Source organism: Prosopis cineraria, unplaced genomic scaffold, assembly GCF_029017545.1.
Source record: "Prosopis cineraria cultivar Desert tree isolate PC_DT_omini unplaced genomic scaffold, ASM2901754v1 PC9, whole genome shotgun sequence".
Lineage (NCBI taxonomy): Eukaryota > Viridiplantae > Streptophyta > Magnoliopsida > Fabales > Fabaceae > Prosopis > Prosopis cineraria.
Genome location: NW_026555340.1, coordinates 8,904,108 through 8,924,520, shown reverse-complemented (window position 1 = coordinate 8,924,520; position 20,413 = coordinate 8,904,108). Strand labels below are relative to the sequence as shown.

General features: G+C 31.3%; 1 protein-coding gene across 1 annotated transcript; it reads right to left on the bottom strand.

Moving 5' to 3' along the window:
• Positions 1 to 5,793: 5,793 nt before the first annotated feature.
• On the bottom strand, positions 5,794 to 8,587 carry LOC129319536 (uncharacterized). Its single transcript, XM_054964651.1, has 3 exons — positions 8,489 to 8,587; positions 8,314 to 8,394; positions 5,794 to 6,507 (listed from the first exon to the last, which is right to left on the bottom strand). Exons 1-3 carry the CDS (start codon positions 8,585 to 8,587, stop codon positions 5,794 to 5,796), a joined length of 894 nt encoding a protein of 297 aa, XP_054820626.1.
• Between the last annotated feature and the right edge of the window lie 11,826 nt (positions 8,588 to 20,413).

Here is a 20,413-nt window from a genome sequence, read left to right as displayed (position 1 = left end):
GGTGAGACAATCACAGTCTCAGTAATAGAGAAATCAATATTCCTTATTATAAGGAAAGCCATAATCAAGTAAATAAATAATAGATTCAAAATAATATATAATTAACCAATTAAAATGCTTGAATGCATGAGATAGATCAATATGGCCTTTCCTGACCAACAGAATGCCTCCAACACTCTTTAGCTTATAATTAAACCTTATATCCATTGTACCTCCACAGGCATAAAATATAAACTAAGGTATGATCTGATCTACCAAACTGTCTATGCCCCTTCGATGTGCATCATGAGTAGTCGAAGCTAACTCCCTCCTAAAACCTATAACCTCCTTCTATATCCACTCGATACAAGAGAAGATAACAAAAGTACCACATCACAAATCACTCAGTAATACAAGAATTTATTTGAAAAGCTTTAGCCAAAGACTTATTTTGCAAAATCATTATAAATCACAATATATTAGAGAATACACGGCGAAAGTAAATCACACATTTGTCTAATGCAAAGTGGATACAACCATGAGCATTCCCATCTCAATTGCATGCAATTAAATTATAAAATTAGGTTGGGAATTTGTCCGTGCGCTGCGGTGTGTGTCACCATATGCTGTAGCCTATCCAAATTTCTACTATCATTTTGACAGCAAAAATAATGAACTTTCGACGTGCGCCATTTTCACATACGACATCCGATCGGAGTGATTCAATCGCTCACACGAAGCTTAATTCATAAGCTAGCTAATGAGATAGGTTTGGACATGATTTAATAGTTTGATCAAAATATAGATACTTCGGTGCAAAAACTTACTTTTTTTGAAAAATTTGTGCACCCAAGCACTCAAATCGATCCTTTTTTCTTATTAGACCATACAAGGTCTTGAATTAAATCCAAAAGGACCTAATAAACTTAATTGACATATTACATTACAGATATACATATATATTGAAATTTAACCCTCCCGTGGCCAATTTTCACTTTCCACAAAATTGCACAAATTGCCATACTTGGCATAATATAGCCCATTTGGCTCTTTTCTTAACAAAAACACATACATTCACATTCATAACATAATCACAATTCAATCTTGGCCCCAAATTACTCATTTTACCATAATTTCTCACTTAGGCTTAAGATTCACCAATATCAACAACTAATTCAACACAAATATACTTAAATCATAGCCCTTGATTCATTTCATCAATGTACATACAATTGGGCTAAGATTCCATAAAAATCATTACTTAAGTCATGCATGCAACCCTATGAAAACTCATTTGCACCTATATATACAAGGTTTCTAGTTCATTACACCAACTCAGAGTTTACACAGCTTCAACAACTCAAGCCAATTCAGACTCTCTTCCCTTACCCAAGTTACTGCCATCCTGTAAACAAGTAACCACAAGGGCAAGATAAAAATCTCAGTAACAAAATAACTCACTTTTATTGACTATCACATGCAACAATATGGAAGTAAAGCATAATATATCATTTAAATCTTCTTAAAATAGCATATATCACAAGTTCTACTTAAATTACATTCATGTTTCAAATTTCACCTCTTTACTCCACTTTTCACCACTTTCTCACATATAACATTCTATAGTATAATCACTACCAACCAAACCTCCAAATTATCCTGACACAAAACCATAGGCTGGCCTTAAATTAATGTACACTCTTATTAGCCTTGAGCTCACTTGTAGTGGTAGAATTACTCGACCAAAGATGTTCTATCTCACTTATGGACTATAGTTTCCCCCAATACACACAATGGAGTGTCATTGACTCTAACACTGTATCACATAGATACTAAGGAGTCTTAAATCTTCAACACCACACCTCAATAGGCACTAAAGAGATTTTCTCCAACACTGCACCTTATAAGGCACTAAGGAGATATATCTCCAACACTGCACCCCGTTGGGTACTAAGGAGAATCTATCATATGGTCTTATTACCACCTCTCCACTTGAGTGAACTCCTACCCCTATGATCATGCTTTTCAAACCATTCAAGGTTCCTCATTACAGTTTTACATGTTTTCTCATACATAGCATATATATATATATATATATAACATATCAATTGAAATCACATTTTTCTAATGCTTTTATTCAACCAAAGGCTATTTAATGCAACATTCACACAATTCTATAAAACATTCTTAATCCAAAACAAGATCATGTACTACATAGCATACTCACACACAATTACAATAAACAGTCAAACAAAAAAAGTTATTCGGTTATCTCAACCCTTCTATCACTAGAAAGCTTACCCGTGGATTTCAACAGCAACTATAGCTTTTCTCAAGCTTTCTTTCTCTACCCACATGTCCAATATGCTAATCTGAACACATTTGGCACATTTTAGTCATTTGGTCTATTTTGGCCAAAAACTCATATTTACTACTTAGGGCTATATTCAACCATAAACTCTTTTTCATTTATCCATTCTAAGTCCATTGCTACTCGATTATTACTTTACATCACCTTAATCGATCTTATTTTGACAAAATAAAATTTTTACCCTAAATTCTCTCTCTCTAGGGCCAAAATTAAGCCTACGAGTTCAAAGCTCTACTATTCAGCTCTAAACTAGTCGCAAAGCTCTAATTTAACTCTTGAGAACCTTTTTATCACCATTAGAAAAGAATCAAACCTCTCAAATTCCATCGATTCAATTTCCTTATAACTCATTTGCAGAGAAATTTGTATAGAATGGAAGGTAAGAGTTATACGTATCTTACCCATTAAGTAATCGATTAGAAGTACCTTCCAATGCCTGAAATAGCTTTTCCCACCTCCTCATCCCTTTTTCTCTCCTTCTCTCATGTATTTCTTAAATTTTTCCTTCTGAAATTTTTAAAATTTCACAATTTAAGAAGTGATTTCCTGGTCTATGTACCACAGCATATGCAACACAATCCACAGCACGTGGCATAGTGAGATTCATTCTCGCCACACACACTTGCTTGACCCGGCTTCCCTATGAGTCAAATCATCAAATAATCATCTAAATCTCAAATGCCACACTAATTATCACTTTACCCTCAATTAACAATTAATCATGGGATTAAGAAATTCAGGATGTTACAGTGCTCCCCTTCTTCTAAGAATTTTGCCCCTAAAATTCATAAAACACTTAAACACATACCTATGGAAACAGGTAAGGATACTGTTGTCTCATTCTGTCCTTTGTCTCCTAGGTAGTATCACTAAGAGACATGCCTCGCTAGAAAATCTTAACCAATTGTATAGTCTTGTTTCTTAATTGCTTTTTCACATTTACGACTCACTCTAGCTCAGCCTTATACGTCAAATTCTCTTGGAGTTCAATCTCCTCCGATTTTATCACATGTGAAGGATCAGGTTGATATTTCTTGAGCGGCGACACATGAAATACGTCATGCACACCAGACAACTGTGGTGGCAAAGCGATCTTGTAGGCAACTGGTCTAATTCTTTCCAGAATCTTGAAAGGACCAATGAATTGAGAAGTTAATTTCTTGGCTCTTATTGATCCCCTAATTCTCGTCACTGATGTAACCCTCAAAACATATAGTCTCCTACTAGGAATTCTAACAGCCTTCTACACCTATCTGTGTAACTTTTTTGCCTACTTTGAACCGTCAACAATTTTTGCCTTGTCAACTCAATCTTTTGAGTCATTTATCCACAATATCGGGTCCTAACATACTCCTTTCACTCAATTATGTCCAACAAAGAGGTGACCTATATTTTCTCCCATATAATGCCTCATATAGTGCCATTTGGATACTGAAGTAGTAACTATTGTTGTAAACAAATTCAGCCAAAGGGAGATGGCTATCCAGGCTACCTTTCAACTCTAATACACAAGCTCTCAACATATCCTCTAGAGTCTGTATGTTTGCTCTATCTGCCCATTTGTTTGTGGGTGATATGTCATATTGAATCTCAACTCAGTACCTATGGCACGCTGTAAAGCTCCCCATAACTGAGACATAAACCTCGAATCTTTATTAGATACTATACTTTATGGCACACCATGTAGCCTACTACTTCTCGGATATAGATCTCTGCCAACTTTTTTAGAGAATCACTTATATGAATGACTAGGAAATGAGTCAATTTCATGAGTCTATCAACTATAACCCAAATGGCATCATGTCCTGACTGAGTTCTTGGCAACCCAGTTATGAAATCTATGGAAACAACACTATCTCATTTTCACTTAGGAATATCTAATGGTTGCAACATTCCTGCTGGTCTCTGGTGCTTTATTTTAACCTTTTGACAAGTCAAACACTGAGTCACAAACTCCATAATATCTTTCTTCATACCAGGCCACTATTAATACCGTTTCATATCCTGGTACATCTTTATAGCTCCTGGATGGATTGTGTACTTACTACTATGAGCCTCATTCAAAATCACCTTTCTCAAATCAACATTATGAGGACCACAGATCCTGTCCCGGTAAACCATAAACCCATCATCATTGAAACTAAAATTTACAGCTTAATCCACTTCAATCTCTTCTCTAATCCTTAGAAGACTTTCATCTTCTAGTTGTGCCATTCTCAATTCTCTCTAGAAATCATTGCTAATTTTCATAGAATAGGCACCAACTAATGCCTTCAGTGACGCATCCTACTGCGACTCAATAAATGATTCCATCAATCTGTGCTCCTTTACCATAAGACTTGCCACATGCAAAGTCTTTCGGCTTAATGTGTCAGCAATAATATTAGTTTTACCCGGATGGTGTTTCAATTTAAAGTTGTAATTCTTAAGAAACTCCATCCATCTCCTTTGCCTCATATTCAGCTCCTTCTGATCCACTAGGTATTTTAAACTTTTATGGTCGCTAAACACAGTAAACACTTCACCATACAAGTAATAGTGCCAGATCCTTAGAGTAAATACCACTATTGTAAGCTTTAAGTCATGTATAGGATAGTTCTCTTTATGTGGTCTCAATTATCATGAAGTACATGCTACCACCTAATTGTCTTGCATCAAGACACAATAAAGACCTTAGATTAAGGATAATCAATATTGGTGTTGTGGTTTACTTCTCTTTTAGCTTTTGAAATGACACTTTACACTTGTCATCCTATATGTAAGGTTGATCTTTTTTGCGTTAGCTTAGTCAAAGAAGAAACTATCTAGGAAAATCCCTGAATAAATCATCGATAATACCTAGCTAATCCCAGAAAACTATGTATCTCTGTGACTGAACTAGGACGCTCCCACTTCAACATTGCATAAACCTTATGTGGATCCACAAAAATTCTATCCGCTGACACCACGTGTCTTAAAAATCTAACTTCTCTCAACTAAAACTCATACCTACTGAGCTTGATGTACAACTTCTTATCTTTCAAAATTTGAAGCACCGTCCTCAAATGCTTTGCATGCTGCTCCTCATTCTCAAAATAGATTAGAATGTCATCTATAAAGACCACAACAAGCTAATCCAAGTATGGCCTGAATATGTGGTTCATACAATCCATGAACACTACAGGCACATTGGTTAAACCAAATGGTATAACCAAAAACTCATAATGACTATGCCAAGTTCTGAAAGTTATCTTGGGTACATCTACTATACTAACCCTCAACTGATGATACCCTGACCTCAAGTCAATCTTAGAAAAGACTGAGGTACTAGCCAACTGATCTAAAAGATCATCAATCCTTAATAAAGAATACTTTTTCTTCATAGTTACTTTATTCAGCTATCGATAGTCTATAAAAAGATGTAGACTACCATCCTTCTTTCTCACAAATAATACTGGTGATCCTTAAAGTGATACACTCGATCTGATGAATCCTTTCTCTAGAAAATCTTCAATTTGCTTCTTTAGCTCAGCCAATTCTGATGGGGACATTCTATATGAGGCCTTTGATATCGATTCAGTTTCGGGAACTAAATCAATTGAGAACTCAACATCCTTTTTAGGAGGTAATCTAGTTACTTCACTGAAAAATACCTTTGGGAACTCACTTGCTACCCCAATCTTCTCGATTCTACCATCATACACTGTACTGGCTGAAAAGAACACCATATAGGTATCACAACCTTGCTGAATCAACTTCTCAACACTTACTATCGATAGGAACTTAGGCTGCTCTGAAGAATCCACTATTGCACCCAACACCAATAGTAAAACCACCTTTTTAGCACAGTCAAGCGCATCATTATTTGTTGCTAGCCAATCTGTGCCAATAATCACATCTATTCCTCTCATAGAAATACAAATTAGATTGATCTTGAAAATTCTATCCTTAAATTGAGTCTCCACACCTTGACAAGCTTTAGTTGCAATACTAGATGATTTAGAAGACTTCGTCACTTTAATAAGCACAAGCAACTCTTGCAATGACAGATTTAATCTATCCACATACTCCTCAAACACAAAAGAATGCATGGCACCTGAATTAAATAATGCTTCTAGTTTATGACCATAAACAAAAATCATACTGCTGATTAGGTTCAGAGATGCTCTGGCCTCTTCCTGTGTAATCGTAAATACTCAGCCAGGAACTATAGATCTCTGCTCAATCCTCTCAACTCTACCCTCTAGGCACTGTCTCACTATATGACTTGATTTACCACACTTATAGCAAGCCCAACATCTTCCTGGATGAGATCTGCTATATATGTTGTACTGGGGTGTCCTTCAAGTATTAAGAGTCGAAGTTGGAACACTCAATGCTTGCCTCGAGGACTGTGAAGACCTAATTCTCATACCCTATATTAGAAATTATGCCCTAGGGCCAATCAATGTACTATGCACATTATTACTTGATGAATTTATCTTTTGTTATCATATCAATTACGTGTCCACTATGATAATTGTATCCTTAGACAAATTATAATGATTGTCCTAAATGTCCCTAGTCAATCATCTATGAGGGATCAAAGAGATATAAATCAAAGTCATAGGCACTTGAAAGAGTACAAGGTTTTGGATCGACTCGCTATGAGAAAGTTGTATGGTATAAGTCATACGCTTATTTCATATGTAACTATATCACTAGGCCCTTTAACCTAAGATCATCATGGGTTCCTATATGATGACCACTGAACTTTAACCTAGGCAAAAGTCACCTTTGATTGGGTAATCATAAAGGCTATGGTTGAGTTTGGTGATATTCATGCAAAGGAGTATGAATGGTCAAGATAGAATTTGTCCCTCACATTAAGTGAGAGATATTACTGCACCCCTTGATGAGTAAGGCTGAGAAAATGTATAGCTATACTACAATAGAGAGGGTTTTTCCATTGCTATAATTAGTCCACTCAGAGATCGAGAAAGTAACAGTCAGGTAAAGGAGAATGACAATTTCATGTCTTACACTTGACTAAAATATCAAGTGACAAAAGGGATGTGATATGGTTGCATGATAGGTTACATCAGATCATCGATCCTTATGTGAATTGGGTAGTTGTAATGTCTTGCTAGAGGCCACTTGTGACTTGTAGGCTAATAGCGTAATTAGCCTACTGTCAATTTCATATGGGCCTACAAGGTCACACACAAGAACAACCTAACTCGAGTTATAATGTCCAAGTTCATTGAATCTGAAATATGTTTAGATTCAATGAATGTAATATAGGATGAATGAATTATATATATTTAAATATTTATTTGATAAATATTTATACATATGTGAAATATAAAATTTAAAATATAATTATATATATATATTCGTATGTATATATATATATATATATAATATAATATGTACATTTGATATATGTTATATTATATTATATTATATTGTGTTAGTTTTAAATTTAATTTTATATGATAGATTAAATTTAATAACTAACATGATATGAGAGAATATCATGTCAGTTTTATAATTTAAATTTATAAGATAAATTTAAATTAGATATGATATAATAGATTAAATTTATGAGATAAATTTAATTAAATTTTCATGGGCTCTTTAAGTAGAAGATGAAACCCTAATCTTTATACTTTATATAGAAAGGGACATGCTTTATGAAAAAAAAAATAGAGAGAGTTAGAAAAGTTCTAACGATAAAAAACACTTTGAGAGCCATGAAAAACCTTATAGAAAGGAAAACTAACGTTCAAAGAAGAACGGACGCTGGGAGCGCTAGCACACTATTCAAGTCAGATTGTCAACTCTTAAGATTTAAACTCTTGAAAAGAACACGCATCAAATTTGAAGAATTAAAAAGTAACTCTTCTATCTACCTTAACTTAAATGAGTTCATTCGGTCTATATCAAGATAGGGACTTTAAAAATTTTAATCCTCCGCTGTGCCTCCCTATCCAACACCCTACCTCTCTGTATTGACCCTCTATAAATAGGTTGAGATTAAGATCCTCTACTGAAACCTCTTCTCCCAAAAGAACTGGAACTGCCTGCATTAAACCCAAGCCTCTTACAAATTTCGCCAGTCGAACCCAAAGGAGATGAAAATCTCCCCATACTATCTTGTCTCCTCTTGACATCTACCTCTTTACCATGCTTAGCTGCTACCCTCAGCTTGTGGCACATCTTCTCATAAGTCATCACACCAAGTAATGCTATCTGTTGGCAATACTCTAGTCTCATCTTTTCAAGTAATCTCATTTTAAAGTAGTACCCCATAAAGCCTTCTAAAACACATTTTATTTGCATTCAATTGTTTAAAACATATAATGCTTGCTAGATAATATTATCTACTAAACAAAGCAATAAGAAATATAAATTTCCCTATTACCTCAACCCTTTTGTACCAAAAGGGTTTCCCCTTATACAAAAAAAAGACTTGGCTTGTCCCTTAACTTCTAAACAAATTCCACCAACAACTCCTACAATATATAAGTGATCTACGTCACTTCTCATGGCAAATAGCATAAAAGAAGACTATAACTCATACCACACAACTTGGGTCAATGAGCTATAATCCATCCTATTGGTCGATATATTAAATCAACCATTCACATAGTATCACTTAACCACCAAAATTATTTATTAGCCACCACTAGGCCAATTTCCAAGCCATAAAATTTTTAATCAACTAAAAACTTTCACTTAGTGTTACCAACTTTCATAATTAGCCCTTATAATAAAAAATAAAGCTTAATTTAAATCTTATAGATTCAAATAGCACAATTATAACTAAATCAATAGGCCTAAACCATTAAAGAGAAAAACCCGATTCCTTTGGGTTTGATTTCTGCCCTAAAACTCCCTTTTCATCCAATTGCCTACTCAAAACATTATAGCACCATATAGAAACTTAAAACAACCTCCCTAGAACCCAAGGAAATCAAACCTTACAAGAGCAAAGCCTTTGGGAATAAAATTCAAAATTTACCTTTTCTAAAAACTCAAGAAAAAACCAAGGGAAAAGAAGAGGATTGAAGAAAAGAGTTTATCTATCGTGTATTCGACTCACAATGGCTGTAAAGCCTCCCGAATCCCCTCTCTTCCTTCTCTTGTCCTCCTCTTCTCTCTCGTTTCCTTGCTCTTGTGTTTCTTTTCCTTTGGTTTCTTATTTCATTTTCATTTCTGCATGTTGTTTTCCTCTTAAAAAATTGATCATAATGCTTTGGAGAAAATTGCAAAGAAGGGCCTAACATTTTTTATTATAGCACAAAAGCTCGGGTCAACTTTGATAATTTTTTCATTGTTAAAAATAAAATACAACCAAACTTTTGCTTAGCAAAATTCGAATTCTGAATCTCTATCAAATAATTCTTAATTTTAATTTAATTATTTATATTTATTTTAAATTAATTTGGATCTTAAAAATTTCAGGATGTTATAGCTCCTAAAGGTCTAATCCTTCCGAAGCGCTCTTTTAAAGAGGGCTCTGAAAGTGTAAAATGAAAAAAAAAATTAAATCCTTTAGGTCTAATGCTTTACAAGAGCGCTCCAAAAGAGTAAAATAAAAAATTTAAATCCTTTAGGAGCGCTCTTTTAAGGGCTAACTCTTTAAGAGTGCTTTTGGAAGAGTGCTCTGAAAGAATAAATAAAAAAATATAAATCCATTTGGAGTGTTATTTGATAGATAAATATAATTACTTATATATTGCTTTCATATCTTGTGTAGTATTTTGTTGGAGCAAGATCCTCACATTTTACTATGGAGCAAATAGAAAATTTAATTGAAGAGTGGTTAGAGTATATTATTGACTATTTGTGATAGAAAATTAGATTTTAATGTTAGAAAATACCAATAGTTTCATTTGTTAGACTATTAGAAATTAGACTAGCTAGTTAGAAAATCAAAATTGTTTTAATTTCAAGTTCTTTCATTGTATATAAATTTTTATGTTGATACTATTTCTAAATTATTTTTTTATATTGGGATTAGTCATTTTTAAAGATATACAAAGGACAAAATTTTAGAAAGTATAGATTAAAAAAATAAATATTTCCTATGGGAGGGCTCATATAATGAGCGCTCTAGTAAGTATGGCTATATGGGAGTGCTCACTACAAGAGCGCTCACCTATAGCTACATACGAGAGTGCTCTTCTAAAGAGTCCTCCTATATGTATTGATATACAAGAGTGCTCACTAATGGAGCGCTCCTGTAAGGTTCATACTAGAGCGCTCTTTTGAAGAGCACTCTCGTATGTCATTTCTAGAGGAGCGCTCATTATAGGGCATCTTTTATTTACATATACAAGAGCGCTTTGTGAGTACAAAGTGCTCCTATATTTAATACATACAAGAGTGCTCCGTAAATTTTAGAACATTCGATACAGGAGCACTTAAAAAGTGCTCCCTAAGGCTAAAAAAAGCACTCCTGTAAGCTTATTTTATAGTAGTGATACTAGATACAGGAGTGCTTTGAAATCGCTCCCGTAGCCCAACAATAAGCACTCTTGTAATGATATGTTGCAATGATGTGTACAATGACTTTTAATCCCTTTCAAGCTCATAGTCTATTTTGTGATATATCATTCTTATAGAAGTCTACTAGATGAAAAATACAAGTGATGGGAAGTAATACTTAGCAGCTGGAACCAAAAAAAAAAAATGAAACATTACTATTAAAGTTTCACTAATAATTTAGCTTGCTATTTGCAAGCTTAATGGTGATATAAGACTTACAAATATCTCTTTCAAGCTCATAGTCTTCTGTGATATATAGTTGGAAAAATAATCACTAGTCCACATCTTTAATATAAGCATATATGCATTTCTTAGTCATAATTATTACAAATTGATTCTTATATTTGAAATTATCAAAATATACATATCGTTCATTTTGAGGTCTAATGTTATTGTGTATGATTTTTCTAATGCATATGGAATTACATGTTGATCCTAGCAAGAAACGAACCAACATATTTGGTTCTCAAGTTTGGTTTATAACACTAAATTTCTTTCTTAGTTTAATATTAAAATGCTCTCCACAAGAATTAAATCAAAATTAATGAACTGCATTTAAAAAATAGAGTACATCAAGTATAACATTTCATAGTCTTTGGAACTTTCTTTTATTGCGCACAAAGTATCATTTTATTAAAAGTAATGTTATTTGAAGCACGATCAGATACTAAATATTAACATTTTTTCTAGTAAAAATGAGAATATTAGTTCAACACATTGTGAGAGACTAAGTCCTTCTACCAAATACAGACCATGTTGATTGGTCTTTGGAACATTAAGTGGTTGATAAAAAAGGAACCATAGATCTAAGCTTCCGGTGCCTGTCATGCAATATATATATATATATATATATAGTTGCATTATGTTGCATATGAAATCTTCTGTAAAAGATGGCTTTAGGAATGTATGTGGCCTATGGAAAGTCTTTTTGGTAGTTTAATCAAGTAAACTAAGCCTTTCATGTAGTTTTAGTGAAAAAATTAAACCATATATGAAACTCAAATGATCGCATTGATGCATGAATAAAAAAAATCATTTACTTTTTTTTTGCAAACATAAAATTATTTTTAGGTGAATGGGGTCCCAACTCCTAAGAGCTCATCGTGTTTAGGATATGCTTTCAAGTTCAATGAGTACATGCATGAATATTTATAGATTAACTATCAGAGCAAGGTTTTAACATAGACAGTGAAATTTGATCCATGATTTAACCTTGTAAGTTATGGGCTAAATATTTACCAACTTGACTATTTTCTTTTTGGTAATTAATCACCTACATCATCAGCCCTTGTGTTGGGCCGATCATAGGCTAAGAAATTCATTTAAATTTATATTCCTATGTATAATTGAATTTGTTAACCTGATCTAGCAATGAGCTGATAAACTAGCCCAATAATAAAATAACCCATGAATCTCCTTTATTTCGTGGCGTCTCCAATGTTTCATGGAGTCTGACATGAATGCCAATTCAAATGTAAAATAAAATGTTTTCAATTTTAGCAATCTCGTTTGTAATTGAATGAATTTTCATCCCCTCGTTTTTTTTTTTTTTTGACTTCGAGGGGTAGGCATTACCAAAGTATCAATCTAATGATAAAGAAACAGTCATTAAAGTTGTATGGATTTTCAACCCCTCACTTTTAAAATTGACTTGTGGCACTATTGATTTTTTTTGGCTTAGAGGGGTAGGGACTACCAAAGTTTCAATCTAATAAAAAAAAAATTCATTAAAGTTGTATGGATTTTCAACCCCTCACTTTTTGTATTTTTTTTAAGCCTTGTAAATAATTTCTGCCCCTATATCGCTGGAAAAGTTGCTAGCGGTCACAGTGGAGGGATGGAAACAAGATGCTAAAAATTAAAAGATTATTAAACCAGTCGAGGCAATAGTTTAAGAGTTAGTGGTCCAAATGAGGTCAATTATTAAAATAATATAATATAATTAAAATAAACAAAAATATTCATATTTGAATATATGAAAATATTTAAGTGTAAAATTCATTAATTCTCAATTGTACAATGGAATATTCATCCATAAAATCTTATACATATGTCTTGTACAAATATTACTTATAATTTTATGACAATAATAAAATAAAATAACATTAAAATATTAATTAAGGGGTTTAAATTAGATTTAAGTTCACAATTAAAAAAAGGCAAGAAAAATAAAAAGAGAAAAATAATAAAAAAATAAAATCCAACTTTGGTGAACATATATTGATTTCTGAAAGCCAAAAATTCCAAATTAAAGCCTACTCTTATATATTAATTGACAGATATTTACCTTCAAGATAATGAAATCCAGATTGGTATAATATTCTATTGCAAGTTGGAAAAAATCAAAATATATACTATTATTAAATAATTTTGTTAAAATTTTAACATTCCGTATAAAATATTCATCTTGGTTTCCAAACCGAAAATGATTTTTTAGAACAATATATAAAACATGTTAATATATATATATATATATATATATTTTGATGATCTATAAAAATTAAAATACATTGAAAAGTGTTAGCATTAATTATAGAAAATAATAGAATTTAGATCCAGTAAGTGCCATAAATCTATTAATAACTCAATAAAGGTCTAATGTGGTACAATAGCAGTTGTCGTTTTAATCAATGGCTATTCGAGATTTTCTCATATGATATGCAAAAAACACCAAATCTCATCTCTCATATCAGATCATATACGTGTTGTTAAAAATTTTCGGAGAAACATGCTTTAGAGGTGTTTTGATTGTTAGAGTTACACTAAATTTTTGTAAAGAGAATATATTTTAATAATTTTTATGCATTAATGAAATCTAATTATTATTATTAAAATACTTTTTGAGTGAGTGGATTTGTATAACTCATTGATCCAAATCTAAAATTACGACAACCAAAACAAATGTCCCTAATTGTACACGTTACTGTGCATGTGTTGCCAAGTCCAAGATGAGTCTTCTATGAAATAGACCTCCATGTACCACAAGTGGCAAGTCCACGAAAGTATACAATAAGTTAGAAAAATTATAGATGATAATTTGTCAAAAAATTAATTAAGGTGGTCACTAGTTGGACAATTACAATGAAAACAAATATATCAACTCCATATTCCTATTACATAACAAATAAGTTAAACAAAATGATCATATTTCCACATTACTTAAAGTGTACGTGCACAAAAAAAAGTAGACCACCATAGTTACAAAAAAAAAAGTCAGAAATCAAGGCTAAATATCTTAATGCACATTAAAAAAAATTGATGAAATTATATATGGAATGATAATGTAAACAGATTATCTAGTTTTAGTTACTAATTTATAGAATGATAAGAATTTATACATAAAAAATTATGCAACGATAATTTCAATTAAAAAATAACACACACACACACACAAATCACCTAAATTGGATTAAATCAGTTTAAGATAAATAACTGAAAAATTTACATCCTTCATAATTATATAAAAAAGTCCTAATTCCTAACATTAGAAAAATAGATAACCAAAAAAAATAAGCAATATAAAACAGTCATAACATGCACAAACCAATCAAAATAAACATATCAAGTTTTCCACATTATTGAAAGGCCTGGTAGTAAAATTTGTGGCCCACATATTGAAATAAGTTACAAGTTTGGATGGTATTGTCCTGTAAAATTTGGGTGCACAAGAAAGTCATGATATTGGACTATTAGACAATGGCAATGAATTGATATATATGTCAAATTTTCCACATCGTTCTGGACTTGCAAATTAAGTTCAGAAAATGATGATAAAATCTTCAAATTAAAGGTTTTAAACCTTTGAAAAGACCATAACAATAGACAACCATATGGAAAACAAATGCCTCCTAATTTCCACATGACATTGATACTTGGTTGAAAACTTGTCTCATTAATTAAAAATAAAAAGCCGGATAGAATTATAAATCACGTCAGAAATTAATACTCAGAGACAATAAAATGAATATATCAAGCTGTCACAAAAAAATTAGCTTGTATTTTGGGTCATTTATTTTATTTGTATCAGAATGTCTTCAACATATGAAGAAATTTAATAACGTATGATGAAATTTTCAAAGACAAACTAAATAAGGATACGAAGAAGATTCTACAACATAGGATTTACGTAGTCATGATAACTCTGCTCAGGTCTTCATGAAGAAGATTCTAAATGAACATGATAACTCTGCTCAGGTCTTCATGCAGGAACTGGGCACCAATAAATTGATTTGGAAAATTGCTTCTCTACCTCTATTCATTCGAACTCGATGAAGAGTCGAAAGTGTATGAAGCAAAAGGAGTGCTCCCGTCGGAATTAAGTTTCCTTCGCTGGCATACAAACAAATGAAAGGGAAATGTCAGTTAGGTACCTCTAAAGCCATTAATTACAATTAAGAACCCTACATGTATTATTGAGATCCCAACAATGAACCATGGTCTTCTCTTGGAATTAAAAAAATATGATTAGTCTAAAATGTCCTCGAAGATGACTTTTGTAAACTTACAAGTGACTACTATATATTCATAAGTACCATTAAAAACTTTCAAAAGTGAATTTTAATTTTATATTGAGAAATGATCCATTCCCAACTATTGTTTCTTGATTTTCCAATTGAGATTAACAATATTTTCATTCCATAATAGTAAATTTTGTAGTGTCATTTCTTTATTTTTCAAGTGGTCTACATCTATATTAACAAGCATAAAAATTCAAAAGTGATTGGATTTATATTCAGAAGTGATTTTAATAAATTTTTAAGTGACTATTATACATTTACAAGTGTTTTAGAAAAGTTTCAAAAATAAATTTTAGTTTCATATAAGGAAGCAATCTATTCCAAGCTATTATTATTTGGTTTTCCAACTGAGATTAGCAACATATCTAAATTTTTGATTAAATATGTCATTCATGATTTGTTGGAACTCGGAGGGTGCATTTTTAAATCTAAAAGGCATTATGTTTCATTTGTAATTACCAAAACAAATTGTAAAAGCTGTTTTATATCTATCTCTTTTTGCTATCTATATAGGGTCATATCCGGATTTTGTATCAAATTTTGAAAATATTGAGGCATTACATAATCTTCCTATTAAATCTTTTTTGTTAGGAATGGGATATCTAATCCATCCTTAAAACTTTATTTAATGGTTTATAATTTATAACTAATCTTGGAGTACCTCTTTCTATTTCTGCACTATTTTGAACATAAAAAGCTAAACAATTCCACTGAGATTTGCTTGATATTATTAATTTCTTTTTAAGTAATTGTTGAATTTCTATTTTCACTACAAAAAAAGTCACCACAATATTACTGTGAGAGCTCTTATCGCTAATTCTATCTGCAACAACACTAAAATTCACCACTGAAAGTTGAGGATCGGCAACAATAAATGTTGTTGTAAAAAAAAATTTGTCATTGTAGAAAGATAGTCGCTGTTGAAAGTTGAGAACTAGCAGTGACAAATGTCGCCGTAAAAACCACACTGCGTTGACTATTTGATCACCATTGAATGTTAAGTATCAACGGCATTGTAGAAACTACCAATTAGCAGTGACTTTTTTGTCGACATTGAAAGGTAATGCTGGTTTACTTACCCACATGGCGCCACGTCACCCTCCACGTGTGTGTTTGGATTAAAAAATTTACAACTGAGGTTAAGATTCAACTGAGGTTAGCAAACTAAGGTTAGAAAAAAAGTCAGTAAATGTAATATGATTTATGTTTAGATATGTTTTTTTTTAAAGTCAGTTAGATAAACTGAAATTTATTTGGATAATTTTATTCAAAAGCTAGTTGAGATTTTTAATGGCCAAAATAAGCATGAAATTTTTAATATATATTTTTCGACTAATTAATAACTAAAAATATTAAATTTAAAAGTATAACTAATAAGTGAAAAATCTTAAATATTCAAGATAGAAGAGAAGAGAGAAAAAGCATAAGCCATCGGATCAATGTAGAAATCAATAACACTACTTGTTTATAATAATTAGATATGTGATACTTAAATTTATTCATTCATAGAATGATATTTCATCTAATCTAATTTTTCAATTCAAATTTTACATTTAACACCAGTAACTTTAAATCTTGATGCCAGTTTAGAAACATAAATAATTATAAACTAATATATAATTATTAATATTTTTACTATTTATTCTTAGATATTTTTTATATTATAATTATGAATATGAATATTAAAATAAATAATATAACAACCTCAAGAAGTAAAAAAAATTAAAATAAATAATACAAATGATATTGTATCAATTATATTTATAGTTTACTTTAAACAAAATAAATAATATAATTTGCGATTTTATAAATGAAAAGAATTAAATTGAAGTATTTAAGGATAGTAATGATATTTTATAATATTTAATATTTAATATATATGTGTGTTTGTATAGTTTAATTATATATATATATATATATATTTAATTATGCAATAAGATTGCAGGTTCATTCCAACTCAGTGACAAAATGGTTGGACACAAAAGGTAGAGGTCATGGGTTCAAACTTGGAGGAGATAACTTTTAAAATGAAAATATAAATTGGTGACATGATGACACGAGGTGTGTGATGGGAGCGACATGTGGAGAATGACATGGTGACACACAGCATGTAGTAGGGGCGACACGTGGAGGGTGACATGGCGCAACATGGCGTGAGGTGGGGCCCTCACATAGAGGGTGACATGGTGCCACATAGTGCGAGGTGAGGCGCTATGTGGAGGGTGATGTGGCACCATGTGGCGTGAGGTGGGGTGCCACATGGACGATGACATGTCGCCATGTGTGTAAGTGAACCAATATTACTTTTCAGTGGCGACAAAAAATTCACTGCTAATTGGTAGTTTCCACAGTGACAAATGTCGCCACTGATACTTAACATTCAGTGGCGACAAAATAGTCGCCGCTAATGTGTGGTTTTTGTGGCGACAAAATGTCACCGTCAATTTTTAACTTTTAGTGACAACTATCTTTCGACGGCAACAAATTTTCTTTTTTGCAATGACATTTGTCGTCACCGATTCACAACTTTCAGCAACGACTTTTATTGTCATCGCAGATTAAATCAGCGACAAGAGCTCTTGCAGTGATATTGTGGTGACTTTTTGTCGCCGCTGAAAACTTTCAGTAGTGGTGACAAATGTCGCCGTTGAAAGTCAATTTTTTTTGTAGTGAAAATGAGATGGTGAATAGTATATTACACATCAAAACTAAGGGCCAAATAAGTGATTTTCCCAAGAGTAAATTGATGATTTCCTCCAATGTACATGGGACCACGCATGAAGATAAAAGTATGAGATGAATATAGATTACCCAAAATGAGATGCAATCGGCATCTATAAGATAATATTCTTATAAAGATAACTGTTAAAGGATACAAACACATCTATGGCTTAAAAGAAAGTCAACTTACCTCTATAAATCTCAATTAATTGGATATTTGTTGTCTCCTCTTTTCTTCCTTCCTTTAGTCTCTCTCACACAATTTCTTTAAGTCTTTCTCTACTTCCTATGCTCTACTTTTGCTTTCTTTTACATAGACCCATTCATCTAGGGTTTTTCTAATATCTCAATTCTATCGTGATCAATATTAGTATTTTATATATTATTATATTATCTTTATCTTTATTTTTATTATTATTTAGAGATTGGATATTAATTGTTATCTTTTCTATTATTATATCCTGATTATTATATTGTTTTGAAATTTTCAAATCTTAATATTAGATATTAGGTTATCTTGAAATCTTCAAATTATAATATCATATTATATTATATTCTAATTATTTCAATTATTATATTGTGATCTAGCTTGAATATATTTTTATTATCTTTGTATCCAACTTTTATATATATATATATATATTTTCTTGTTGTAAAATATTAAATTTTTTTATTCTTATTATTTTTTTATTTATTTTACTATGAATGTTAACTTAATTACTTATTAGAATCCAGATAAAATATAGTATTTACAATAATGATGGAAAGAGAGTGTGTAGTGAAAACATCAACATAGAGAGGAGGGAAAAATGTGATGATTGTGTTGTTCTATCAAAATATTCTTTTTAATAAACTAGTCTTTTATAGTACGTTCTCCCATGTTCTTCACACATGAATCTTTTTTAGGTCACTCTCCATGACATTCACACACCTGATCTCTTTGAATGGGTCATAACCTATGAATATAATATATATATATATATATATATATATAAATAGTGATCAACAAGGACTAACTCAATAAATTTTTCAAGTCCTCCACTATAGTCATCCATCAATATAATAAATTTAAGATATATATTATATAAAGATACTTAAAGTACGTTTAACAACCAATGCATTTCCTAAAGGTGATTTTAAATCATTATAAGCATTCAAAATTTGATAAGTAATGAATTCACAATTTAGTCACCAACAGACAATTCAACCAGCACGTTTTCTAAACACACTTTTTTTTAGAGGTCAGTCATTTCTAAAGATACTTTTGAGGGTTTGTTTGATACGTTAATAATGATGAAATAATCATATTAAAAATTAAAAATTACTGTTAATAGAATCTAACAATGCTTCAACCTAATCAAACAACACTAAACAAAACATAATTATATTATAAAAGATAAAATCTTTTTGTCTCAAATACAATAGGATTTGAATTGCTTAAAAAAATTAAAGGACAACAAATTTTAACTTTTGTTCTACAAATCAAAATTTTCGGTACAAGCAAATTTGTTTGTCTTTGCTTGCATGAAAGAAATGGAGATAATAAGGAATCTTTTTATGCGTTTTTTTTTTTTCCAGACATAAGAGTTGTACGCATTTATGTTATCTTACTTTGGCCATAACAAAAATTGTTATCTCAAAATTGACACGGCAATTATATGTCTATCACACACCGAAGAATCTGCATTCAATGAAGTTGCTGGATGACCATGGCCCAGTCAATGAAGCACAATAAAAAAAAAAGAGATGTAAGAAAAAATAATAATAATAATAATAATTAATTTAATTATTATTATAAGGGCCAATTAATAATTTAAAGTTGTTTAACATAATTAAAAATAAAAAATTAAAGTATTTCAGAATTTTTGACAAAATATTACTAACAATATTAAAAATTAGATTAAAGTGTAGGTTTTAAAAATAAAAAAATTATATAATTTTAACAAAACAAAAGTGATGTTATTGCACACGCGATGCACACCCACACACGATTCATGAAGATGGCGGCAGTCAATGTGTACGCAGGTCCCCTACTATCTCTCAACGATCACGAGGAAATTTTATGCCGGGAGAATGAGTGTTATAAGGGCCAATTAATAATTCTAAGTTTTTTAACATAATTAAAAATAAAAAAATAAAAGTATTTCAGAATATTTGACAAAATATTACAAACAATATTAAAAATTAGATTAAACTGATGATTTTAAAAATAAAAAAATCTATATAATTTTAACAAAATAAAAGTGATGGTATTGCCCACGCGATACACACCCACACATGATTCATGAAGACAGCTGTAGTCATTGTGTAC